Below are 27430 nucleotides of genomic sequence, written 5' to 3' on the forward strand. Positions count from 1 at the left end.
ATTCCATGGACGTACATAGTGTACCCACCGAGAAGGCCTCCACATCCGGGCTGGTTTCTTCCGCCGTTTGGGTAGAAGTCCACGTGTCCGACGGGCTTGCCCATTCCTAGCGCCTTCTGCAGCACCGTCCAGCCTGAACTCGTGTGGATGGCGTCCACAAAGACAGCATCCTTGCGCGTTACATGCACCTGGGACTGCTCGAAGAGCGGCCGCGCTGCATCCAACGCTGTGGGCACGACGCGCGCACAGCGCGTATGATATATGTAAGGAAAAAGAAAAGCGGCAGCATACAGTGAAAGGAAACACCAGCCACATGCGAGGTCACGAGCTCCGGTGGCTTCATTTCTATCGCGCCACGAATGGTGTCGCAGAAACGTTTCGGTGGCCTTGCATGGGCCCGCGGGTGGTCGGAGTCAAAGGGATATTTTCCTCAGCGTCGTCTTTCACTAGACGCTAGTTTTCGGCTCGAGATGGGAAAGAGCGCGCATTAGTGTTTCAATGCTGCAGCTCAGCGCACCCGGTCGTACCATAGCGTTCGCGGGAAACGACCGTCACTGACGCCCTTTGGCGTGCTTAGAAGTCTAAAGATGCTCCTAGTTTCTCATTTCAGCTTATGCGGACGCGGAACAACAACATCAGGAAAGCTGGCCTGCAGTGTGTTCGGCACAAATTGGGGCATTGTGGACCGCCGTGTAGAGACCACAGCCGCTTCACGCTGGAGACGAGAGAGTAAAGGTTATCTTTTCAATCTCAGAGGCACCATCCGAAAAGCGGGATGGTGCCACCTTACATGTTTCGCTACGTGACGAATATCCAAAACAGCAAAACACGCCAGATGGTACACGTTAATGTTACTGAAGAGAAAACAGCGCTTACTGACAGGAAAGGAAACAAAAATCTGTAGAAATACACACGCTAACATCAAGTGTATTTAGCTGTCTATCAGCGCTTGTTTAGCAATGTTCTTTTTTCTTTCCATGTGTGTGTGTGGGTGGGTGTGTGTGTAAGCACACACACCCAAATCGCAGCTAATGTGAGCTTAACGCTGCTTGCGCTTGCTTCATTGAGAACTATCCTAAAAAGGAAGGTAAATAAAGTTCAAAGGAAACAAAAGCTACAAGGACACGTAAGAAAGATCAGGACATGCTCATTATTCACGGGCTTTCTTTTGTTTAAGAGAAAGCACTGTGATGTGGCAGTTGCTGCACGTTTGAATATAGAGCTGTCTTTAATGGAAATGATGGAACGTGTTCTGACAAGCAGCAGGTCAAAAGGAGCGCTTGACCGTCCTATGGGTAAATCATTCAGACTGCTTGCTAAAAACTGTACTGTGTACGTCTGCCCGTCTGTGTTTCCTGTTTCTTTTTGTTTTTATTTTTTAATTTACAGGTTGTATGAATGTTTTATTTATTTATTTATTTATTTATTTATTTATTTATTTATTTATTTATTTATTTATTTATTTAGTAAAAGTACTTACGAGATAACGCTTGTCCTGTGTCCGCACTTTCTTTCGGTTCTCGCACTGGAACTTCAGATATGAACGATTTCCACTTCGGGCAGCTTTCAGTTATTTATCTTTGCTGTATGTTTTGGAATACAACATCATGAAACGCACAGCTAATAAACGCCGACCAGGGATGTATGCACGTCGCTGTGGTTCGCAGTAAGTTCCGGCGCCTTCATTGCTACTGTGTGTTCGGCGATGGATAGCTATCAGTGACTCAGTCCAGGTGACGGTTTTACACTTTGCCCACAGAAGACGCAGCATGTCAAAGTAGGTTTTGTAGTGACCGTGCGTGCACAATTTTCGCACACACACACACACACACCCACACCCACACACACACACACACACACACACACACACACACACACACACACACACACACACACACACTCATTGCAACCTTCCCGCTTTTAAGCGCTTATGCATAGCGAGCGCTCAAAAGAGGAAAGCAGTTTGGATCAGCAGGCTTAAAAGCAAATTTTAGAGTCTAGAGTACAGCTAATGTGGCTCGGCGTTTTCTACCACCACTACTGTCGAAACGCTGTGATTTTAGCAAAACTGTTTGTACCACTCTTGATAACACTTTAGAAGGAGTACGTTAAAGTAATACATACCTGGGAATGTATGACGTACCACGTAATCTTCGATTAATTCACGAGTTTTACGCCTACCAGTTTTACACATGTGAGCCGCTCGCTTCCTGTGATGCACCTTCACGAGAAGGCTTCCCTACTTGGAATGAGTGTTTTGTTTCTGCAACTTCGTAATGGAAGCGAGGGGACAGGAAGCGAAAGCGGCCCCTTGCACCACTCACCTCCGCTAGCGTAATACAAAGTGCGGCACAGCACAGCTCGCGTGGCATAATATGGCACAGCAAAGTACACTGTGCGTGCCTCTTGTCTTTCTCCTAAAGAGCAAACACCAGCTCTAAGCGCGAGCCGCTATGAAGGCACTGCTGCGTTATTTAAAAGATACCGGACTTTGTGACAAATTGTAACTGTGCACTATGTGACGCAGAATGTATTAGTGGGACGTTGAAACTGTGTAACACCAAGCGACGCCTTCCCAAACTGCGCGACAGCGCCCACAGAAACAGTTGTGTATTGTATCTCTCTCTCTCTCTCTCTGTGTATGTGCGTGTGTGTGTGTGTGCGCGTGCGTGCATGCGTGTGTGTGTGTGTGTGTGTGTGCGTGCGTGCGTGCGTGTGTGTGTGTGTGTGTGTGTGTGTGTGTGTGTGTGTGTGTGTGTGTGTGTGCGTGTGTGTGTGTTTGGTAGCCAACTGGAGATAATCTCTGGTTAACCGCCATGTAATTCCTTTGTCTCTCTCTCTCTCTCTCTTAAGCGCGAGCTAAACCCTCTTTCTAGCGTCGTTCCTATACGAGGACAAGCTTTCTTGGGAAATTTCGCCTGTTGCTTAGTCGACTATGCTGCTAAATCATAATCAGTTTAGTGCATCATACGTATCGTGAAGTCCCGTGCATAATTTTAGTTAATAGGTGGTGTGAACGGTGCATCGGCAAGGGGTACGTGTCTTACCCGAAATTCTGGCTAGCTTTGTCCCTGTCTGTTTCTTGAAGTGACGGCCTGCGAAGCCGCACACTTGGGCGCCCAGGCTGAAGCCCACAAGATGCACCCGGGAGGCCGTCACGTTTTTCCCAAAAGTCTTGGACAGCTTCTGCACAAGCAGGGATATCTGGCGGCCAACCAGGGCCGTGTTGCCCACAGCCGTCAGGTACATGGGCGACCGGCAGCCGCGGCCCCAGTCTACGATCACCACATTACAGTCTTTCTGCAATCGTGAAGTGAGCAGAAGTGCGAGTGAACAACCAATAAATAGTATGGAAATACATTGACCTATCTTCAGGTGCATCGCAATGTTTTCGATAAGGGCATAAGGCTGATGGGGGATGAAATTGCACAGATTTACAGTAGCGTTTCCCAAGTAAATGCAAACGCATTGCGTACGTAAATAAATAGTGCTGTCCCCACTGTGCATGATCCGTACGTTATTGGCTTCCTGATGTTTCGTACATCAAGAACCCAAGCTATGTTAATGTACATTATTTGGCGAATTTAATGTATGTATACGCAACGCTTATGTGCACTAAGAAATAGCATTGTCAAACAGGGGGGTACCTGTCGCTGCCGCTTCAGCGCTAATTGTGATGGCTAAGCTCACGCTATTGCTGATCGCCAATAACTGTTGAAGTTTGCTTTCACTTCCTCTAAATGCATCAGAAACGATAGTTATGAGCGCTTTGTGCGTCCAATTTCTGAGATCGTTCGGTGATTCTGGCGTCCGTCGGCCACACGGACGCGTCGGCATTCTAAACGAAGGGCGGTCGCTAATGAATTGACTTTGACATGTTTGACATGAGGCAGCAGATGGAGCCCTGGCTTTCAAAGCTTTCTCCACCTTAACATTCCCGCACGTTAAAATAAAGCAGTTCAAGGGATATACACCATAGCATCCCTAAAAAAATTCTAAGCTACGTTTGCTCGTCCCACTACAGGCACCTTATGTTCTGAGGATAACTTTGTTCCTGGCTGCTTGTTGCATGATAAAATCATGCAATCAGCAGTCAGCATGATAAAATCTGCATGACAAAATCATGCAGATTTATAATGTAAACAGCTGCGCGTACACGCAATAATTCGCAAAATATGTACAATACGTATGGATAACCAGTGCTGGCCAGGAGGCGCTAAGGCACTTTGTGTGCGCAACTGAAATATTCTGACACCATCCGGTCGGGAGGCCATGAAAATGGCATGCCATTTTGAACGATAAAAGACGCGTGCCTGTACATATAGCGTGCACAACAAGACGAAGATGAAAAGTAGGCAAGAAACACATAGCGCTCGTGCGTTTCATGTCTACTTGTCGTCCTCGCCTTGTCGTGCGCTAAAAGCCTCAATCATGTCATACCAACATAATCAAATAGCGATATTGGTGAACCTGTATCAACGTTTGCTTTAGCCCCATGCGTCCAGTCAATCTTCGTCCGTGGCCATTCGTGTTGCAAGGAGCGGATGCGCCCTTATATAACAGCACGCTGGTGCCTAGTCAGTTCAAAAGCTGGACACGTCTGTCTCAAGATGAGCGGTGAATTTGTTCATGGGAAATCGGCAGCATGAACTAGTGAAAACTTTCCTCCGTTCGCTAGGCTGCGTGTTACGGCGCCGCTGTTGGCACACGAAGTGTCAGTGCTGATTGCCCATAAATGATGGCACGCGACGATGACTGCTCACTCGGTAAAGGTAGGGGGTTGGATGAGTTTAAAAACAAACTGCTCTTTGAACAACATCGCGTACGAAAAACGTAAAAATTCGGTGGGCGCTGACAAAATGGCAAGCAACAACATGTTCAACAAGCCCGGTCAGTGATCGAAGACTCAAATGCGATTCGGTGCGCGGTCACATTTTGTATTGTTCATCACGCGAATATACTATTATGCAAGGTGTACTGATTTTTCAGTGTCCAACTGATTTTCGTGTCACTAACTGGTAGAATCATAACTGTTGACAGAGCCACAAGTCTGTTGAGCTTTCCGCCGTTTTTCCGTTTGCCGAAATAATTTTACTTATGGGTAACTATGGTTTACGTTCTTGTAGTCTATGCTCAAGAAGCCTCTAGCGCATGTTGTCTCGAAAGAAAATAAGCTAGGTTGCCTACGAAGTCTACGTTTTAACCATCAGTCGCCTAATCAGTCCTTCACTGTTTTCGTCGCTGATCTTTCCAAAGTTCATAATTCCTCGCAGGCACAAGCGCGTATGTATCCCAGCGTATTCATTTGTTCATACATCAGCATTCCGTAGAGACATAAATGCTTGCTCGGCCAGCACACCCGCCAGCTCGGACGACAGGCAGGGAATGCAGGGTGTTCCTCGCTTATAGGTATACAAATAGAAGATCCGTGGAGTGTAAAGACAGAACCTAATTGTGAAGGCCGGTCTGAAAGACCAAGCAATGTTTCTCGGATTTTTCTCATTCCCGCGGCCATTATTTCGGGCCTAATGTTCATTGTGAAAAATCAGTTGTTCTCAAGTAGGCTTGGACCCTTTAACGCGCTCATGAGGCAGTTTGACACCTCGCTTGACCATGCTCTATTGAATTGTGACAAGTGCAGCGTTGCGGCGTGCACAGCGTTACGACAGTTACGCGCCTGCTTATAGGAACCGAACCACAGCAAGCAATACGTCGCAGCCTAGCTTTATCTAAAACTGATGCACCATGTGTCCCCAAATCTGCAAAATTTATATCTGTATATTAAATATGCTGTAATATGTTAAATATATATCTGTATACACATGCGCAAGAGCCTTAAGTTTTGTGTGCAAACGCGCTTTCCGTTGGCAACCAGAAATATATGACTTTGTGGAGCAGATTGTGGTAAGCACATAGATCACGCCACGTATTCATTACGCTAACAGGCTGTGGTGCTTCAAGACCCCGTACGCGCCAGCACAAACTACCCCAACGTGCCTGGGCAAAGACACGCCCACACACACACACACGCATGCACGCTGACAGACATTAATTCAGGTTAATGGCGGTAGTTGAAAATGAAAATGAAGGCCGAAAGAATGCGAACACTGAAACGAGAGCTGTCTGGCATACCTCCTGCAGCAGAACCTCCTTGAGATCGTGCAGCCAGCTACTGTTGACACTTTGCGTGTAGCCATGTGCGAGGATGATGAGATCCTTAAGTTCCCGGAAAAAGAGCTTCCCGTCTCGCCGAAGAAATCTCGTTCGCAATCTCCGGCCGCTTGTGCTGTTACGAGAGTAGATGTAGAACTTTGTTCTCACGTACCTGGGTCGCTTGGGAAGCGAGAGCGGATGCGTGAGCCGGTACTTATCGTTCTTGCCGAAACAGCCCACACCCCTGTAGCACCGCAGGTCTTTGATCAGCGAAATAGTTTTGAGTGGAAACTTGAGAGGCCATATCTGTCCAAGGAATAAACAGAAAAACATAATTTACGAAGCGAAGTATATATCTACAAAAAAAAAACTGTTTTACTGAAGACTTCTTTCTTTTCTTTTGTTTTTTTTTGGGGGGGGGGGCGGGGGGGACGGAGGGGGTGCAACACGATTATTTATTAGGTATCAATTATTTAGGTGTTTATTTGGTCTAGAAGAGTTATTGCTTCAGAGACGATGTTAGTATACTAAACACGTTATTTTTGGCCAGATTACCCTTCCCGTGTGACTGATGTTCATTAATGCTGGTCCCTGCAAACAAGTTTAAGTCGCAGGCGTTCTTCCTTCGTGAAAAAGAGTTGTTTTACTAAGCACCATGTCAGATCCCCCCCCCCCCCCCCTTCCCAGTTGAGAGCAGTGCTGGTTAGAAGGTTTCTTTTCTTGGACCATAGTTGCGCTCCATGGTGCGCAGAAACCCATTATGGCGCTGTCAGTACACGAGTGCTACCTGCACACATCCTGCAAGACAGACAAATGGACGAACGCGCATGTACATACACAGAACGGCTGTCTTATTTATTTATTTAATTTGCATGGCTCAGAAATAGTTATACCGCACCCAAATACTGCCTCGCCAGTTAAACCATGATTCATTATTTGTGTGGTTAAACACATACATAGCGGCGTAAGCACTGCTATGTGTTGGGCTTGTTGCTACACGAACTTGCATAACAAGCTATCGAAGTTTGCATCCACGCGTGCATAAGCATCGCTTCATTATAGTGGCAAGATGTTATTAATACTCAGATATTGATGAATTACCTGAGTTATTATAATATTTTTGCGTACTTAATCTGTAAGCACAATGATACGGCTTTTTCCAGACGACTGTGTATTACATTGTGTCATTCTGTTCTGACAGTGACCGGCTAGCCCTTCAATCTGACCTGGATGCAGTGACCCCAGGGAGCGCTTCTTTCGGCTGATGACACTATAAGCTATTCTCAAACAAAAGCAATGTCTTTTACACACTGCAGTCATAAATTCGCACGTCCTAATCTCTGCTAGTAGGAGACATCACGCGCTTAACATTACACCATTTTTTGCACGCACTAATACTTTTAAGTATAGCTTTTTCCCAAAAACAATTGAAGCCTGGAATTCGCTACCAGGAACCAACCGTTCTCTCCCATTAAATGAATTCTTGTCTGTACTCCCTCAACACTGCGCCTAAACTTTCTTTGTTGCCTATTGTATTTCTTTCATGTATTGTATTATCCACTCCTGCTATAGCCCCAGCAGGGGCTGCAGTATGTGTAAATAAATAAATAAATAAGTAAATAAATAAATAAATAAATAAATAAAGAACGGTGCTGCATAACTAACTCACTGATGGCTCTAAATACGTTGGTGTGCATTTGCAACCTGATTTAGTATGGAACTATCACATTAATCTCACCTTTGCTGCTTTTCTCAGACGAAACCTCAGACAAGCTAAACATTCGCAAGCACAACACTGATTCGACCAAAAATACAAACATACATTGTTAACGATATAGAATCATTGTAGAACCATGCGGTTCGTTTTTTTTTTTTTTGTCAGATTACTCGCGCAACACAAGCTTAACAGTGGCAAGAAGACGTGCGACATCAAATATTTATAATTACGGGGCTAACTTTCGCGTTTATCACTCATTTACAAGCTTTATCATAACGCATCGCTTGATGAAGACTTCTTCGTTCAACTAGCAGTCGTCTTTCAGCGCCGAGTCCCATTCAAACAACATAAAACAGCCGATATGTAGGGTATCCCTTTACGTGATATAGTCTAACCTCGATATAGCGAAGTTGTACTTGCAACAAAAGCTTCGTTAAATCGCAGATTTTGTTAATTCGAGGTTTCAAAGTTGCAGCAATAAAACAACTTCACCAATTCCCAGAGCGTTCCGGGTGGTCTTGTTAGTAAGCACTTATAAACAAATCACAAGAAGGTCCAGCCATAATAACGCGTTTATGAGCGCCAGCGCGTTGCAGATCGCACCGATAGCAATGCATTGATGTGGCTCACGGCGTCGGAGATTTGCGTGTGTTGCGTCGCGTGGCACCATAAATCTTGGACGCTTTAGCTGACCGCGCTTAGTGCCCGCAGCCGGCGCCCACAAATTAAATACAAAAGTGTAAAGGAATACGAACATTCGTCCTGAGCAAAAAAAAAAAAGTCAGTTTCGTGGGAAACGTGCAGCACTGATGACGATAGCAAAGAGGCTACATCAAGTAAGGTTCGCAGTTTAATTGGTGTCATGCGCGCTCAGGCAAACATTAACAGGTCTCACTCGATGACCACGAACTCGCACTCACAACGCAAGTGAGCGCTCCGTACCATGTCTTGAGATTGTGCGACCGCCAACACCAGACGCTCCGGAACAACAAAATGCGCGTGAAGGCACCACCCATTTCGGCTTGCCGCGGAGAGATTACCTCCAAGATCTATACGGCGCGTGGTCCGCGACCGGACGCGCGCGAGGAGGAGAGGGCAGATAAGCGCGCGTTCCTGCACCCTGCGCCCCTTCCCACCAGCGCTTGCTTGATCACGTTACCGCGCGTTCACTCTTTCCCCATGCCTTTTGCGCAGAAAGAATCGTAAGCTATCCTGTTTCTCCGAGTTATTTACCAGCGCGACAAATGGCACAGCGCTGTTTCCTGCCTACCGCGTCCCGGCGCACGCGCTTTGACAGCGGTTTTGCCGCTAAAAATTTTCTTGCAGAAGGACGCTTGAAATAACTTTTGCCTCGGCCGATATAGCTTTTTTTGCTGGATTTACTAGCCATACAGGCTCCAAGTACGTGATTGAAATGGCTGAATACTTCGTTTAATGGAAACTGTGTCACGAAGTTACTCCGTTAAATCGCGAAAAATAAATACATGGTTTTCAATGCACCTCATCGGGAAATGAAAATAGTTCGTTACATCGCTAATTTCGTTAACTCGAAGTTCGTTATGTCGAGGTTTGACTTTATCACTTTTATCACGTACAATGAAATATTAGAATGACCTTCGATCAAGCGTCGCCATGAAAAAAAAGATGTAGCTAAATTTTAACCCTTATAGCCATTCATAACATCACACCTTTCTTTTGACATGGTCCGTCTAAACCCTGTTACGTATTATTTTTACCATTTTATTCTTGCATTCCTTACCCGCTGTGGTAGTCCAGTGGCTATGGCGTTTGGCTGCTGAGCATGGAGGTCGCAGGTTCAATCGTGGCGGGTTCAATCCACATTTAGATGGAGGGCAATGCAAAAACTCTCGGGTGCTTGGATTCAGGTGCACCTTAACGAACCCCAGGTGGTTAAGTCAAAGTTAAGTTGGAGTCCTCCACTACGTGCCTCATAAACATAAAACCTCAGAATTGAATTTTGTAACAAAAATTAAATTTTTTGCTTTTAATTATGATAGTTTCAGTACACTGCAGGCTTTCTACGTACTCTTGCCGTAAGAGAAAGATGGCACTTCTCTTATGACGTACTCTTTTGGTTCCCTGTCGCTTTTGCCGAGTGCCTCTTGGTTGTTCTGCAATGCGGTTTGTGCTTTTTAAGAGACATCATAACTTCAGCTGTAGAAGACGACGTGTCATATTACAACCGCTAGCCCGCATACGGGGCTGTCAGAGTAAATGCGCAGATATGTTTGTGCCATCGTTTTAAACAGTAGCCTTCGGATTTGTCAGGTTGCCGGGAGCGTGATGGAGCGGCAATGTGGGCTCGGTGCTCCCGGCCGAGCGACAAGGAGTGGACTGAAATGTGCTTGCGTAGCGAGTGCTCTTCGTGGGCAGATGAACAACGAAAGGTGGCCCGACGAGAGGCTGCCGATGGTTGTGCCTGAGCTTCGCCGGTAGTTGATGCCATCCCTGCTCTGAAAACGCTGCAGCCTTCCACACTCAATAACTCCTGACGGGAATTCGAACTGTCAGACATGTGATATTCCAGGGCCGGTCTCACACATCCTCTGCGGCTGTTCTGATTACCGGACAGAACGTCAGTCACTTAACGCCACACTGTCTAGTTTTGACGATAGACCCTTTTTGGAACAGAAAATTTCGAGGCCTTGGAACAGCAGTAAAAGTACACTGCGAGCAACGAGAGGGCTGTCGACAAGCTTGACGGAAAACGGCCTCACCTCCAGGCTGCAGAACTGCATGACAGGCGCCTGCACATTCTGACGTGGTCGAGGTGTGTGCGCAGAACATGTATGCATATCGCACACGTCCACACAGTTCACTGTACACTACCATCGTCATCCACACTCCCTCTCCCATCTTTTGCTTCTCCTCCCTTTCCCATAAGCAGAGTAACAGGCCATAGAACTAGCTCCTAGGGCCAATATCTCTGCTTTTCTCACATTAAGATGCTATCTCTCTCTCCATCGAGAAGTATCGGTGACAGTTCACTTATCGGGGATAGTTGATGGCCTCGGCTATGGGTGTGCCGCTTACGGTATGTTTTGATTTCTTGTAGACGAGACTCGATGATGCACAACTCAATATCGCTACCTACTCTCAAGCTCTACGCAAAATAAAAAATAATTAAAGATGACATAAAATAAACTAATAATAATAATAACAATAAAAATAAAAAATAAATAACTAATGAAAATAAAGAATGAAACACTATTGATATGTTTCACGTGACGTCACGAACACAGCTTTGCACCGCGCCGATGCACCAGCATGGCGGCTACAATGACGTCAGGGCAAGCCATCTATGGTCATTGCTCATGTGTTTCGCATTCTCAAAATCAGAGACGATACAGATGTGCTGGTTAGCAAAACAATGGCGTACGTATAGCTCAGTTCTGAGCGTTTTGCGAACAAAACATTCAAAGCGTGTTCTTATTTGCATAATCAGCGCTTTCGTTTCGTGGCGCGGCACTGAAGACAGCGATGCTCACAGCGAAAGTACATGTTTTATTCTGGACGCTCTCAAGCTTCGCCATATTGTCAATTTTGAGTCAATCAGAGAGGCAGTAACAGCCCTGCGAGCCAATCAAAGCTGGCAAAATGGCGAAGTCAGCAATATGGCCTTATTTGATTATGTGCAGAATAGCAGCCCAAGTCCCAAAGCATGCGGCGACAAGCAACGCGAGAGCAGACAAAATGTAGGCGCCAATACTCGTAATAAGGTGGTCTCGAACGAGGCTTTACCGCTAGATGTCCCACGCGTAGTCGCAAGCACTAGTAAGACTAATGAAGCTGTGCAGGGTAATATGGGCTGGGCAAGTTTTGAAATAAGGGAACCTCAGTGTAAAATTGATTTTGAAGAGCGACTGAAAAATATCGAAGAAAGTAAATGGGTTGTGAGAGTGTTCAGATATTTGTACAGCAAAAAAAAAAAAAATATGTCAGCAAATGTGAACACTTTCACGACATCGGTGTTATTTTCAGGCGTTCATCAAGAACCTGGTCATGTTTAGCTAGACACAAGTTACTTAAGCAGCGGGCGATACATGACCCAATGCATATGGCATTCTTCGTTTAACAACACTTCCATCCCAGGTCCCGTAAGTCGAGTTCGCATAAAACTAAGATATTCTAGAAATTTGTCGCAAGTGAAACCGGAAGCGTGTTGAAATCGAACTGCTCCGATCTTGTCAATCTGTCTAAAAGAGCGCTGTTTGAGAAAGTGATACTATTCACCGGATTATCGCTGTTACTATTGCACTGTATGTTTTGATCATGCCTTCGACACGTATACGGTTTTTCGGTGCACACTACTGAATGTTCGTCCTTTCTCTCTTGTTTTCGCTCATACGGTATATCTTATCGGTCGTGCGAAAATAACAATCTACAGGGTATTTCAGTTAACTTGAGCCAAACTTTACAGACATGCAGATGCTACGTAGCTGTACAGAGCCAATGTAATGTTGTTTGCCGTCACTTTGACATACTCAGATTAATCTTTGCATTCCGCCTAATTCGATAATTAGTCTTAATTAATTAACACACTTCTCGATTATTATAGTTAGATTAAAAGTGTCAGTGAGATAATTGTAGCGCAACATATAAAATTCCCGATACAGCTTTCTGTTGCTCAATACATATACATAAGTGTTTTTTCGAGCATAAAGAAGCCCGCGAATACACATACAATTGCCGCGGTACTGGCCGCTCGATACACTTTAGCTAAAGTTACGTGAAACACCCGGTACAGTTGAAAGTAGCGTTCTTTTTACGTCCACGTTCAGTCGCGCTTACACATTCTATCATAAATTCTAGCCAACTAGCCTGGCAACGCGTTTTACCGTAACCGAGTGTTCACAAAGAAGTATTTTAAATGGTCGTTCGCCTTTTGCTGCATTTCACTCTTTGACCATGTGTAAAGCAAAGTAGAGTTTGTTCGGGTTTTCTAGTTTATTCGGTGGAATTCTTTCCGCGAAGTATACTGGGCACTCAAGAAGTACGTAGTAAATGGTCACGTTATCATGGCAGCAGGAGCACTCAGGAGAAGTGGAGTGGCATATTGTGTCTAGAAAGGGACGTTTGCGTACGCCACTTTCTTGTCGAAGCCGATGGAATGTATTACGGGTTCAGAATATGCGCTGCTGCATTTGAATTTCTTCAATCGCCGAATTCCATAAAAAAGGATTGTTTCGCTGTATCGACGCCTATCTCCGCAGAATAGCGGGAAGATACTTGTCTTAAAATATATCGGACATCAACACTATACAACGGGAGCCCACGATTAGCCCCTTTGTTCAGAAGTTTTAGGAGAGCAGAGCGATCTCCTTGCCATGTTGAGTAATGTGAGAACACTGAGAATGGTTTTCTTGCTGACCGCATACCCAGTGACGGGAAAGAGATGCATTGAAGGGCGGTACATAATCAATGTTTTCGTGGAGCAGCTCACTAAAGCGTCGGGCTGCTGCGTTTGAAGTAAAGCGTTTGGCGTAAGCTGATTCCGCCTGACACAGGAAAAATTTTAAAGGTATTCTTTTTTATCGATGTCGTTGGGAGAGGAACTGTTGCATAATTAGGTGGTCGCAGAGCAATAATTGCGTGAAGAGGCCCAAGAATGCTATCCACATAAAAAAAAAGAACAGGACCACAGGACAGTACCAGACAATGTTTTCCAGAGTTATTGCGGTATTCCTGTCATTTGATATGACAATAGAAGTTGGAGTCCCTCGCCTTTGTTGGCAAACCTTGTGCTGCGTCACGGCCACCATTGCGTTCTTCATTACGTTATGACAATAATTCGTATCACAAGTCGCAGGTGCCTGTACAATGACAGTTGAAAAAATCACCGCCCAAGCTCTCCGTACAGATGGTTAACCAGCGAAGCTATAACGTGTGGCCTCAGTGTTTCTCACTAGGTTAACCCCGACGGTTCAATAAACGATGACTTGGTAGGCAGCCGGATCCTCGGTACGCAGTTGGTGCTTGCGCTCGGCATGCATGAGGATGTCGTGTGCCCGGGCTGCAGCATCGGCACGGCGTAGACGACCTCGTTCCCGGTTCTACTCGCGGCGTTGCTTATCGAAAGCTGCCTGCTCCTCAGAAGTACGTGTGACGCGTACTTTCTCTCCGCTCCCATTTCGGAGCGGAGAGAAAGTGCTGCGCGCGCGCTCGGCTGCGACTGAAAACAACGACGTCACTACTGGCGAAGCCAATCGCGCGCCTCTCTCTCCTTCTTTTCGCGCATGCGCATGGGGTTGCGCCAAGGAGTTTTCGGCGTACAGGCGACAGATGGACAGACGGACGAATTGGCTAGCCATATACGGCTTCGCTGTAAAACATTGAATCACAGTGGATGTAAAGAACTAGGAAGCTTAGCAGTAAGTAAGCGACCGGTATGGTCAGCAACATGGCAACAAAGAATTTCAAACGCAAAGTGAGAGAGGCTCAGATAATCTCGTGGGTGGCCGCAATGGAAAAGAAACCTGCTATAATTAACTACCTCGAAGTAAAAAAAAACGAAATAAAGAAAGAAACAATTTAAGGTAACTGAAAGGGAAGCTCTTTACTTTTCAAAGCGAGATGAGGATGCCTTAAAACGCGTAGCTATAAATTGAGGTATATCAAGGACGAAGAAGCATGTGCTTGCTGCAGTAAAGCTACGGAAACGATGGAACATGTTTTATTAGAATGTGAAAATATCTACCCAGCTGCCGCTTTAGGCTCCTCTGGCCACCTTGAAGGTCTTGGGTTCAGGGACTTCCAAGTACCTACAACAACCACATGCGAACTGTCCGTGTGTGGACTGTTGCAGTAAGCGTTTGTCTTGTAGCGCGACGGTACCTGCAACCCAAGTCGCAATTTGGAGGCTCTTTTTCACTGACTGAAATGTAGGAACAACCCGCCAGAAATTATTTTCCTCGGTTAATACTGAAGAGATTCTTCTTTTCGACTCTAATTCGAAGTGCCTCAAGCTAACCAAATAAATTTCCGAACTTTATGTGCCACCTAATGTAATGTCCCGACCTAGCATGTTGTATGCGTCAGCAGGCGTCGGAGGTATGTGTCGCGCCATTTTATCTCAATCATATGAAGGAAAGAATAAGAATAATACGCAGTCATGCTCTCTGTACTAAGTATTCGCGTAAATTAGATATTTGTTCATTTTACACATGTGATGATGCTATTGCTGATGTTGTTAAACGTGCAACGGCATATAACTGAAGTGTTGCCTCTTAGTTACCTATTTTTCGACATGCATCATTTCTGTGCCCTTAGTAGACGCCATCTAAAGCTTTTTACGCACTTAAACACCATACTTTATTATTTTACAACTTAATTGGTGTTCTGGCATATCCAAAAGCCAGGAATGTAACTATCACAACGCGAGACGCCCCTTAATCTTTTATTGCTTATTGTCACTATCAAGGTAGACCTGATGCTCAGAAATATTGCCCTTAGCAGCTGCTGTGCCGACTTAAATAAGAATTGGTACATTTGTAAGGCATCACAATTTTGTGACAGTTCGGAGCAGAATCTTCATTTAGCTCTTAAATTATTTTCTAGTAATTTTTGAAATATCGTCAAATTTCAGAAAATTATGGCATGGCACTTGAATATGTGCCACGAAAACGGATATTGCCTGTTCACGCTTTTAAGGCGGATTGCTACTGATATATTACGTATGACTGTGTAGGATTCGTATCACTATTTCGTGAATGTTGATCTCTGGAAAACTCGCACAAAGTACGCTTCTTGCGTTATCAGTAAACTAATACAGTAACTTTGTTCAGATTAAAAAAAAAATGTCGGTTTTACGTGCCTAAACAACGATCTCATTATCAGGCACGCCGTACTGGGAGCGTCTCCGGAATAATTTGGGTCACCTGGGGTTCTTTAACATGCACCTAAATCTAAGTACACGGGTGTTTTAGCCCCCATCGAAATGCGACTGCGGTGGCCGGGATTTGATCCCGCGACCTCGTGCATAGCAGCCCAACACTATAGCCACTAAGCAACCACGACGCGTAGATTAAACAAACCATCAGTTGCCTTTTAATGAGCTGCACTATCCACATTCGGCGCACAGTAGCGGAGTTTAAACACGATGCTCTAATCATGATTTTTTTTTATTGCGGCGTTTTACGTTTCAAAACCATGATCTGATTATGAGGCACGCCGTACTGTGATACTCCGGAATAATTTCGACCACCTGGGGTTCTTTAACGTCAATCATGAACTTTTCGTACATTGCTGAACTGTTAGAGAGTATTTGAGGCGGTGAAAAAATCAGGCTATAGCAGTCACTGAACTTTGACTCTTTTTCGAATTCGTTCAAATCGCTCTAGCGGTTACTTCAATATAATATTTCTGAATTTCACATGTCTGCTAATAAGGATGCAAGAAGTAAAACGCTCGCTTAATATGTATTTGCCTCGAAAGAAAAAATGCTCATTGGTTACATAGATCACAAGCAAACTGAAAACGAGCTCGCGAATTGAAAAATTATTTAAAAAGTTTCCCAAACATATTAGATTACCACTTCATTCTGTTCCGCTTTGTGCAGGTGTACTAGCACTGGTATTGGAAATATAATGCCTTACAATTTGATTTTGAAATCATTATTTGGCAGGCCACTCAACAGCAGTTTAAAAAATAACTGCAGATATGCAGCATGGTTTCACGTATACGCGCGGCTAAAGTAGCGCATTCTTTTGAGCTCGGTTAAGCGAAATCAGTTTTTGTTTTAATATGCATGGAGGGAACATTTTTACGAAATGGAAACTTCCATCAACAAAACAGTTTACTTCGCACAGTCCGGGAGCCTCTGTTCTGCGGACTATACTCTTACCCTCCCCCCACACGTCCCTTTTCATTCCGTTTCGTGGTTTCCGTGTTTGGTCGCTGTACATTTGACAGTGAGCACGAGTCCATTGAAAATGAAGTGAATGCTGTACTGCCAGAGTGTTCCCTAAAGTGGTCAGACAAGAACATTCTATGTGTGTCACCAGTCCTCACAGACTTAGGTGATTCGGCTAGATGGGCCCAATTGAAGGGGCACAAAAGAGGAACAGTAAGTAAAGCTGTACTAATAAATTACGCTTCTGCAATACCGAAAATGTCACTCTTACCATGGGAGGAGGCTTAATGGTGAGGCAGATAAGATGTTAAAAACAAAACACGGGTGGCTGAAGTTCCCGCAGAACTTGCCGTGACTTTATAAGCGTTTGACAACGTCTGCTCACGTCAGGTTAACTGCTTCTTGGTAAAGAAACTTCACGTTGCATTATAAAACAACGAACGCCTGAATCTAGAAAGTTTTCAGAACTTCTCCGCCGCCCCGAAATTGCCCAATACAAAACAAATACTTTTAAATCGGCGACGTCACAGAGACGTACTGTAGTGAAATTGCATCGCGAAATTAAAAAAAAAGGAAACTTTGACATTCATTTTGTAATTATCACCTTTTATCAAGCGAATAAATGAACATGGAGTATTTCAGAGAATACTTTATCAGTCTAAGCCGATTTACTTTTGGTCGTTGTCGTCTCCTTAAGAGATACTTTTGCCGTAATTGACGCCAGTGTTGTCTGTCAGTGCCGTTGTGACAAGTGGAATGTGCCCGTGCAAGGAAGAAAAAGTAACCGACTTACGCTGTCCTTCTTCACATCCTCCTTGTCACCTCCTTTGCCTAAATTGAAGATTTTAGCACTTGTCATCTGCACCACGCTAGCGGACACTGCGAAAACGATGACTGCAACGGCGGCTTGAAAGAGGAGAAAGTGACAACAGCAACAGTTAGTAGACGTCTAGCTGCAGTTGCAAGACAAAGAATGGTTTCTTTGCAATAATGTCCGTTTATTTATTTATTTATATTTTTATTTATTTATTTATTTATCGTTTTTTTGTTATTCTTTTGCGAAATGATTACCGTGCTAGATTTTTTACATTTGTCAGCGCTGTAACGAAATTCCCACCAGCATCTTGACATATGTTCTCTTAAGCAACGGCTGGAAACTGAACAGCAGCCACATGAACCGAGTAGTTTCTGGCAGCAAAACAAACGCGCGCCGACCGTCTACTGCCTTGCTATTTTGTGGGAGAGATGCAGAACTGGCTATATAAAATTGAGCAGCTGTTGTAGAGACTGGCGCTGTAAGCATGATCGTCCTTTCTTGACCACCTCTCTGCTGGCTCGCGTGCGTCGGACGCGCTTTCAATGCGCCGAACAGCTCCTTTTTTTTTTTCTTCCTCGGAGGCAATGACGTCGGTTGTAAAGAAATGCTAGCTTATCTCTATCTTCCAGTGCAGTCAGAACTATACAGTCTGCGTGGTTATCTGTATTACCATAAACTTGTATACTGTAGTCGTAGCTCATGTAGCATTGGTGTACTTCGCATTCACGGCAACCTATTTTTCACGGGGCATATCTTGCATGGAAACGTGCATATGCCGTAAATAAACGCAACCACATTCGAATAAAAAAGAATTGCTGCAGAACGTGTCTCATGCATCATAATGATGCGCATTGTGTACACTGGAATGTGTTCCGTCCTATGCATAATATATAGGGGTGTGGGAAATTCAAACTTTCGAATACATGTAAAACGCAGCAATGCTTTCCTGAGATATCCTCCTGCCCTATATTCACGAAATTTGTTGCATATCAGAGAAAAAATTAAATTCTAGTGATTATCAGAAACGGAATTTTGATTTAGGGCTTGAAATGTTTGCCAAAAAATTTGTTGGTTTTTTTTTAAAAAATAATCACGAAGTTTGCAAATGCATAACTCTGCATCAAAAAATATCGTGGTTCTGTAAAATGCATTCGTTAGAAAATACAAAGCGCACGAATTTGACATATGAATTTACAGCTTCCATAAATTTGTTACAATGTTTACAAGGGTCTTATAAAAGTCCTACTCACGAACTATTGGTTTTGTGCGCTTTAGATGTACTATTATATGCAATTTACAGCATTGTGATACATCTTGTCATTGCTGAGTAACGGATTTAGTAACTTGACAGTTTCGTTGTTCCAAATTTACTGTTTTCTTTCTTCTCGCTCTTTGTCGTCTTTACAGCCCCTATATCCCCAACCCCAGTGCAGGGTAGCAAACCGGAAACTCGCCTCTGCTTAACCTCACTGCCTTTCTCTCTATTTTGCCCTTTTCAATACTTTTGTTAATCAGTCAACGACCTAGATCAAAATCTGCTTCCAAAGTCATTAGATTTTAACGGTGTATTTTAACTACAAGAAACCTGATCAAATATGCTACCGTGGTTGCTGAGAACATTGATAGCAGCCCCGGAGCTAAAGCTTCATTTTTATATATCCGACATTAATTGAATCGATCATCGATGTTTGAAATTTTTTTATTTTATTTTAATACTTTTGTTTACCCGAGGCATAAAACAGACGGTGCATATATATATATATATATATATATATATATATATATATATATATATATAAAATCAGTGAAGAAGGATCTTTAGTGTGGACTGTACAAGGTCTCCCACGTAAGTTGAGTCAAGCTTTAAAAGCTATGCAAATGCCACGTAGCCGGAAAGCACCAAAATAATGTTGTTTCCCGTCACAGGGAAACATTACATTACATTATTAGTCTTAATTAATCAACTTCTAATGTATTGTAACCAGATTAAAAGTCACAATGAGAAAATTGTAGAGTAACATGAAATACTCCCGATAGAACTTTCTGTTGCTCGATCATCATCATCATCAGCCTGGCTACGCCCACTGCAGGGCAAAGGCCTCTCCCGTACCTTTCCAACTACCCCGGCCATGTGCTAATTGTGGCCATGTTGTCCCTGCAAACTTCTTGATCTCATCCGCCTACCTAACTTTTTGCCGCCCCCTGCTACGCTTCCCTTGTCTTGGAATCCAGTCTGTAACCCTTAATGACAATCAGTTATCTTCCGTTCTCATTACATGCCCTGCCCATGCCCATTTCTTTTTCTTGATTTCAACTAAGAAGTCATTAACTCGCGTTTGTTCACTCACCCAGTCTGCTCTCTTCTTATCCCCCCTTAACGTTACACCCATAATTCTTCTTTCCATAGCTCGTTGTGTCATCCTCAATTTAAGTAGAACCCTTTTCTTAAGCCTTCAGGTTTCTGCCCCGTAGGTGAGTACTGGTAAGACACAGCTGTTATATACTTCTCTCTTGAGGGATAATGGCAACCTGCTGCTGATGATCTGAGAATGCCTGCCAAACGTACCCCAGCCCATTCTTATTCTTCTGATTATTTCAGTCTCATGACCCGGATCCGCCTGCACTATCTGCCCTAAGTAGATGTATTCCCTTACCACTTCCAGTGCCTCGCTACCTATCGTAAACTGCTGTTCTCTTCTGAGACTGTTAAACATTACTTTAGTTTTCTTCAGATTAATTTTTAGGCCCAACCTTGTGCTTTGCCTCTCCAGGTCAGTGAGCATGTATTGCAATTGGTCCCTAGAGTTACTAAGCAAGGCAATATCATCAGCGAATCGCAAGTTACTAAGGTATTCTCCATTAACTGTTATCCCCAATTCTTCCCAATCCAGGTCTCTGAATACCTCCTGTAAACACGCTGGGAATAGCATTGGAGCGATCGTATCTCCCTGCTTGACGCCCTTCTTTATTGAGATTTTGTTGCTTTCTTTATAGAGGACTACGGTGGCTGTGGAGTCGCTATAGATATCTTTCAGTATTTTTACATACGGCTCGTCTACACCCTGATTCCGTAATGCCTCCATGACTGCTGAGGTTTCGACTGAATCAAGCGCTTTCTCGTAATCAATGAAAGCTATATATAAGGGTTGGTTATATTCCGCACATTTCTCTATCACCTCATTGATAGTGTGAATATAGTCTATTTTTTAGTAGCCTTTACGAAATCCTGCCTGGTCCCTTGGTTGACAGAAGTCTAAGGTGTTCCTGATTCTATTTGTGATTACCTTAGTAAATACTTTGTAGCTGATCGGTTTATAATTTTTAAAGCCTTTGGCGTCCCCTTTCTTATAGATTAATATTATGTCGGCGTTCTTCCAAGATTCCGGTACGCTTGAGGTCATGAAGCATTGCGTATACAGGGTGGCCAGTTTTTCTAGAACAATCTGCCCACCATCCTTCAACAAACCTGCTTTTACCTGATCTTCCCCAGCTGCCTTCCCCGTTTGTATAGCTCTGAAGGCTTTCTTTACTTCTTCCGGCGTTACTTGTGGGATGTCAAATTCATCTAGAATATTCTCTCTTCCATTATGGTCGTGGGGGCCACTGGTACTGTATAAATCTCTATAGAACTCCTCAGCCACTTGAACTATTTTATCCATATTAGTAATGATGTTGCCTGCTTTGTCTCTTAACGCATACGTAGGATTCTTGCCTATTCCTAGTTTCTTCTTCACTGCTTTTAAGCTTCCTCCGTTCCTGAGAGTTTGCTCAATTCTGTCCATATTATACTTGCTTACGTCAGCTATAATACGCTTGTTGATTAACTTGGAATGTTCTGCCAGTTCTATTCTAGCTGTAGGGTTAGAGGCTTTCATACATTGGCGTTTCTTAATCAGATTTTTCGTCTCCTGCGATAGCTTACCGGTATCCTGTCTAAAGAAGGCACCACCGACTTCAAGTGCACACTCCTTAATGATGCCCATAAGGTTGTCATTCATTGCTTCAACACTAAGGTCCTCTTCCTGAGTTAAAGCTGAATACCTCTTCTGTAGCTTGATCCGGAATTCCTCTATTTTCCCTCTTACCGCTAACTCATTGATTGGCTTCTTATGTACCACTTTCTTCCATTCCCTCCTCCAGTCCAGGCTAATTCGAGATCTCACCATCCTATGGTCGTGTTGCTCAATACGTGCTATATAAAAGCGTTTTTCCAAGCATGGAAGAATCTCGTGAATGTACGCAACGTGCTCGCGAGACAGAGCACTCGAGGCATTTTGCGTGTGTTCGAGGGCTTCTCTGATGCTTGGAAAATAAATTTCGTGCAGTGTGCCGAAACGGAACAAAAAAGAAAAACGATATTTTTGACCGGAAAGGAAACGTAACCGAAACGGTGTTTATTATTTTGTTTCGGAGTGAAACCGAAATATTTTTGATCGGTTTTCGGTTCAAGATGAAAGTCGGCAGTCAGGCCGACGTCAGGCAACGTCAGAATTAGCGCGTATCTCAAGGGTCCGCATAAGCACGTATCTCAGGCAGGCATAAGGCGAGCGATAGCCGGTCGAACGCGCCACTAATCAAAGCCTGAGCCAAACTTTAAAACATAAATTACATCCAAAAATAACAGCCGAATCTTTGCAAGGCAATGACGAGGTTGCATTTGAGGAAAAAAAAAGAAAAAGCGTGAAATAGAACCAAATGGGAAAAGGAGGTCGTGCTCACAAATTTGAAATGGAAGAAAACAGAAGAGAAAATTCCTAAGCGCACAGCCACACGATTAGACGACGTTCCCCTTAGGCTGATTAATGAACTAGTACCAAGAAGTAAGAAAGCTCTGTTGAAAGCAGTAGAATGTACCTTAAAAGATTGACGAATACCAGACAGTTGGCGACAAAGTAGAATGAAATTAATTTATAAAGGGAAGGGAGAAAAAGAGAGAAGTCACTCATACAGACGGTTGACCATTACATCGATAATAATATACAGATTAGCAATCCAGGCGATCGAATTTAAACTGCAAGCATGAGCCGGGATTAATGGCATATTGGGAGACCTTCAGAATGGCTTCAGAATTGGCAGGTGTCTTGATGTTAACTTATTTGTCCTTAGTCAGTGTTAGTTAGTCAGTCCTTAGTCAGTGTGAGCTGTGGAAAGAATGATAGGTGTAACGTTAAGGGATAAGGAAAGAGCAGATTGGGTGAGGGAACAAACGCGAGTTAATGATATCGTAGTTGAAATCAAGAAAAAGAAATGAGCATGGCAGGACACGTAATGAGGAGGGAAGATAACCGATGGTCATTAAGAATTACGGAATGGATTCCAAGGGAAGGGAAGCGTAGCAGAGGGCGGCGGAAAGTTAGGTGGGCGGATGAGATTAAGAAGTTTGCAGGGACAACATGGCCACAATTAGTACATGACCGGGGTAGTTGGAGAAGTATGGGAGAGGCCTTTGCCCTGGAGTGGGCGTAACCAGGCTGATGATGATGATGACGACGACGACGATGATGATGATGATAATGATGATGATGAGCTATTGAAATATCCCGAGAAGAAAGGGAAAGCGACGAAATGTTTCTCCTGTGGAACGCTGCTCTTTCTGTCTCCTGATTTTTTGTGATTTTTGTGTATTCCGGGGATCATCGCTCTCTTGCGGGTGGCGATGGATCCTGACCCCGTTGTACGTAGTCCCGACATGGCATTGCCTTCAACGTCGGCCTCAAGGAAGTCGAACAGCCGAAATGATGACATTAGCGATGACAGCGATGACGACTTCGTGCCTGTGGCGAAGCGCAAGGCGAAGAGGAGAATCCTCGGCTAGTCTTCACTAGGAAGTACGTCAACAGTGAAGGCTTCCTGTGCTCCATTGCGCCACACTATACTATTTGTTCCCGTTGATTCTTTGGACAACCTGAGGAGCATGAATCGCCAAGTCCTCCCGGCGTGGCTTGAAATTCTCTTGCCGAATGAGATAAAAGACATTCGGCTTAACCCACGTAAGAACGCTCTGGCCATACGCGTCGAGAACCCGGCCGCTTTACGTACATTGCGGTGTTACGGAGCTTGGCGATATCAGAGTCCGCGCTTACATTCCGCAGGACAGAGGCACGACAACAGGCGTAATACATGATGTCGACGTCTCTATACCGAATGGTGACCTTGCTGGCCTGGTCAAACCGGCTATTGACGCTACGGATATACTACAAGTTTTCTAAATAGGCAGCTTCCGTAGCGTCAACGTGTTCTTCAAAGGCGACTGTCTTCCTTCACATGTGAAGGTTGGCCTTTATCGTCATGCCGTTCGAGCCTATATTCCGAGACTCCTTCAATGCCACAAGTGTCTGACACCTTAGGCGGCTTGCGACAGTGTTAGAAGTCATCAAGTCATGAGGGCTCACTCTGAAGCCAGAAAAGTGCCGTTTCGCTTACGATGAGCTTTTGTTCCTAGGCCACGTGATCAGCAAATCGGGAGTACGCCCCGACCCACAGAAGACAGCTGCCATCGCAAAGTTCCCGCAACCAACCGACAAGAAGGCAGTGCGCAGATTCCTTGGCATGTGTGCCTACTATAGGCGCTTTGTCAAGGACTTTTCACGCATCGCGGAGCCGCGAACACATCTAACCAAATGTGATGTCGCGTTCAAGTGGGAAACGCCGCAGGCCAAGGCATTTCAAGAACTCAAACGACACATGCAGACGCCACCGGTACTTGCACACTTCGACGAGGACGCCGATACCGCAATCCACACTGACGCCAGTAGCCTAGGCCTCGGTGCCGTCCTAGTCCAGAGGAAAGAAGGACTTGAAAGGGCGATATCGTATGCTAGCCGGTCGCTGTCAAAAGCGGAAAGCAACTATTCTACGACTGAAAAGGAATACCTCGCCATCATTTGGGCTACAGCTAAATTCCGCCCTTACCTCTATGGCAGGCCATTCAAAGTCGTCAGTGACCATCACGCATTGTGTTGGCTAGCTAACTTAAAGGACCCTTCAGGACGGCTGGTGCGGTGGAGCCTCAGACTACAAGAATATGACGTCACGGTAATATACAAGTCCGGAAGAAAACACTCCGAAGCCGACTGCTTATCGCGCGCCCCCATCGATCCCCCGCCGCAAGACGACGAGGACGACGACGCCTTTCTTGGGATAATAAGCGCGGAAGACTTCACTAAACAGCAACGAGCCGACCCGGAGCTAAAAGGCCTCGTCGAGTATTTGGAAGGGAACACCGACGTTGTCCCTAGGGCATTTAAGCGCGGGTTCTCGTCGTTCACGCTACAAAACAACCTGCTCGTGAAGAAGAACTTCTCACTAGTCCGCGCCAGCTACTTTCTTGTTGTACCGTCAGCGCTGCGTCCAGGAATACTGCACGTCCTACACGACGATCCAACCGCTGGGCACCTCGAATTCTCCCGGACGCTGTCGAGAATACAGGAAAGGTATTACTGGCCGCGTCTGACCGCCGACGTCGCCCGTTACGTCAAGACATGCCGAGACTGTCAACGACGCAAGACACCACCGACAAGGCCAGCAGGATTACTACAGCCGATCGAACCTCCTCGCCGACCATTCCAGCAGATTGGAATGGATTTGTTGGGGCCGTTTCCGATATCAACATCCGGGAATAAGTGGATCGTCGTGGCGACGGACTATCTCACCCATTTTGCTGAAACTAAAGCTCTACCAAAAGGCAGCGCAGCCGAAGTGGCGAAATTTTTCGTGGAGAACATCCTGCTGCGACATGGTGCCCCAGAAGTCCTCATCACCGACAGAGGAACGGCTTTTACAGCAGAGCTCACCCAAGCCATTCTGCAGTACAGCCAGACAAGCCGCAGGAGGACAACTGCCTACCATCCGCAGACGAATGGTCTCACGGAGCGCCTGAACAAGACCCTCGCCGACGTGCTAGCGATGTACGTCGACGTCGAACACAAGACGTGGGACGCGGTCCTGCCGTACGTAACCTTTGCGTACAACACGGCGGTGCAAGAAACAACACAGATCACGCCGTTTAAGCTGGTTTACGGCAGGAACCCGACGACGACGCTTGACGCCATGCTGCCGCACGTAACTGACGAAGAGAATGTTGACGTCGCTAGCTATCTCCAGCGCGCCGAAGAAGCCCGACAGCTCGCCCGCCTGCGGATCAAAAACCAGCAGAGGACCGACAGCCGACACTACAACCTCCGACGACGCTTTGTCGAGTACCAGCCCGGTGACCGTGTTTGGGTTTGGACCCCTATACGCCGACGAGGACTGAGCGAGAAGCTTTTGCGTCGCTATTTCGGACCGTACAAGATCATCCGACGTATTGGTGCACTGGACTACGAGGTCGTGCCAGACGGCATTTCGCTGTCACAGCTGCGGCGCTCACGACCTGAAATTGTCCACGTTGTGCGGCTCAAGCCGTACCACCAGCGTTGAGGAACTTTGGGACTTCGCGTAACTGACCTTTGGACTTTGTTTCTTTTCGTTGTTTTGTTACTTATGTTTAATAAGTGTCCTTTTGTGTTTCGCTCTCTTTGTAGCATCGGGACGATGCTTTTTAAGAGGGGGGTATTGACACGTGTATTTATATTTATCGGGTGACCAGGTTTCGCCGCCTAACAAATCTTATCGCACAGCGCGGGACGCGCTTGCATGTATCCGAAGTTTCTGGAAAGTTATCGATGCTTCTATCGGCAGTCTGTTGTAGCCGAACCTTGTGTTATCTGATTTATTCGCCTGACGCGAATGATGTAGAACTTTATGGAAGGCACGCGGGTCCCAACGATTAATCTGGAACATTCGACGACTGCTCTATAAAAGCCGACGCGCTTGACCCACTGATCAGATTTTCGACGATCGCCGAGCGTGTTCGCCGCTATCGTTGCGCTATAAGTGTAGCCTGTTTTGTGGGCACAGGTTCGCCCAATAAAAGTTATTTTTCTCGTTCACAGTATTGCTACTATGTTATTCAACGTCACCACCACGTGATAATAACGATCAGTCAATCAATCAATCAATCAATCAATCAATCAATCAATCAATCAATCAATCAATCAATCAATCAATCAATCAATCAAATTTATTTCCTGTGAAAAGGAGGAGTACGGGACTAAAAGCTCGAACAGCTTGACGAGGTCCCAACCCCTTGCAAGTTGGCAGTACAGCAAGATGACGGCCAGTCATACATAAGAATTTGAAAGTGGGTAAGCGTTATGAGTGACAAGTAATTCAGCATGAAAGTAACAAAATAGCAAATGATAACACAAGCGAAATGGTAGTACAGTTTATCAGCAACATGAACAGCAGCGGTGAACAAGAACAGGAAAAAAAAGGAAAACATATACTAGTCCGTCAAATAAATAAGCTGACAAAACGTTTGATAACACAGTTTTGGTTACACGAAGGATCAAAATCTTGTCCGTTTAATATGTTTAGCAGCGAAGGTAGTGTGTAAGACAAAGATTGTTCGTCATAGGAAGTTCTATCGCTGGGTACAAACCATAGCTCTTTATGTCTGGTCTGACGAACACTTAGGGCCAGACAATGAAATCTTCCTTACCTCAGTAAGGAAGCCTTCATTGCAGTGAGGCTACCTTATGTCACTCTGAAAGGTTCCTTACTGAGGCGCCCTCGGTGAAGGCTTCCTTGGTGCTTCCTTGGTACTTCCTCAGCATAAGAAGCCAAACAATGAAACCTTCCTTACCTCACTAAGGAAGCCTTCATTGGGGTGAGGCTACCTTATGTCACTCTGAAAGCTTCCTTACTGAGGGGCCCTCGGTGAAGGCTTCCTTGGTGCTTCCTCAGCATAAGGTAGCTCCAAAGCTACCTTCATGCGTCCTTACGCCGCTCCTGGCCCTGAACGAGCGCTTCACCTCACTGCTTAACCACG

At 45.1% G+C, this 27430-nt stretch overlaps 1 protein-coding gene across 1 annotated transcript in view; it reads right to left on the reverse strand.

Annotated features, from left to right (window-relative positions):
• LOC135904827 (pancreatic lipase-related protein 2-like) overlaps positions 1-27430 on the reverse strand; it is a 62792-nt gene that overhangs the window by 2675 nt on the left and 32687 nt on the right. The window contains exons 3-6 of the mRNA XM_065435812.1: positions 17536-17648; positions 6133-6459; positions 3048-3300; positions 29-226 (exon numbers count right to left, since the gene is read on the reverse strand). Of these exons, the coding sequence (XP_065291884.1) occupies positions 29-226; positions 3048-3300; positions 6133-6459; positions 17536-17648 (891 nt within the window). The remainder of the gene's footprint in view (positions 1-28; positions 227-3047; positions 3301-6132; positions 6460-17535; positions 17649-27430) is intronic.

Source organism: Dermacentor albipictus, chromosome 1 (genome assembly GCF_038994185.2).
Source record: "Dermacentor albipictus isolate Rhodes 1998 colony chromosome 1, USDA_Dalb.pri_finalv2, whole genome shotgun sequence".
Lineage (NCBI taxonomy): Eukaryota > Metazoa > Arthropoda > Arachnida > Ixodida > Ixodidae > Dermacentor > Dermacentor albipictus.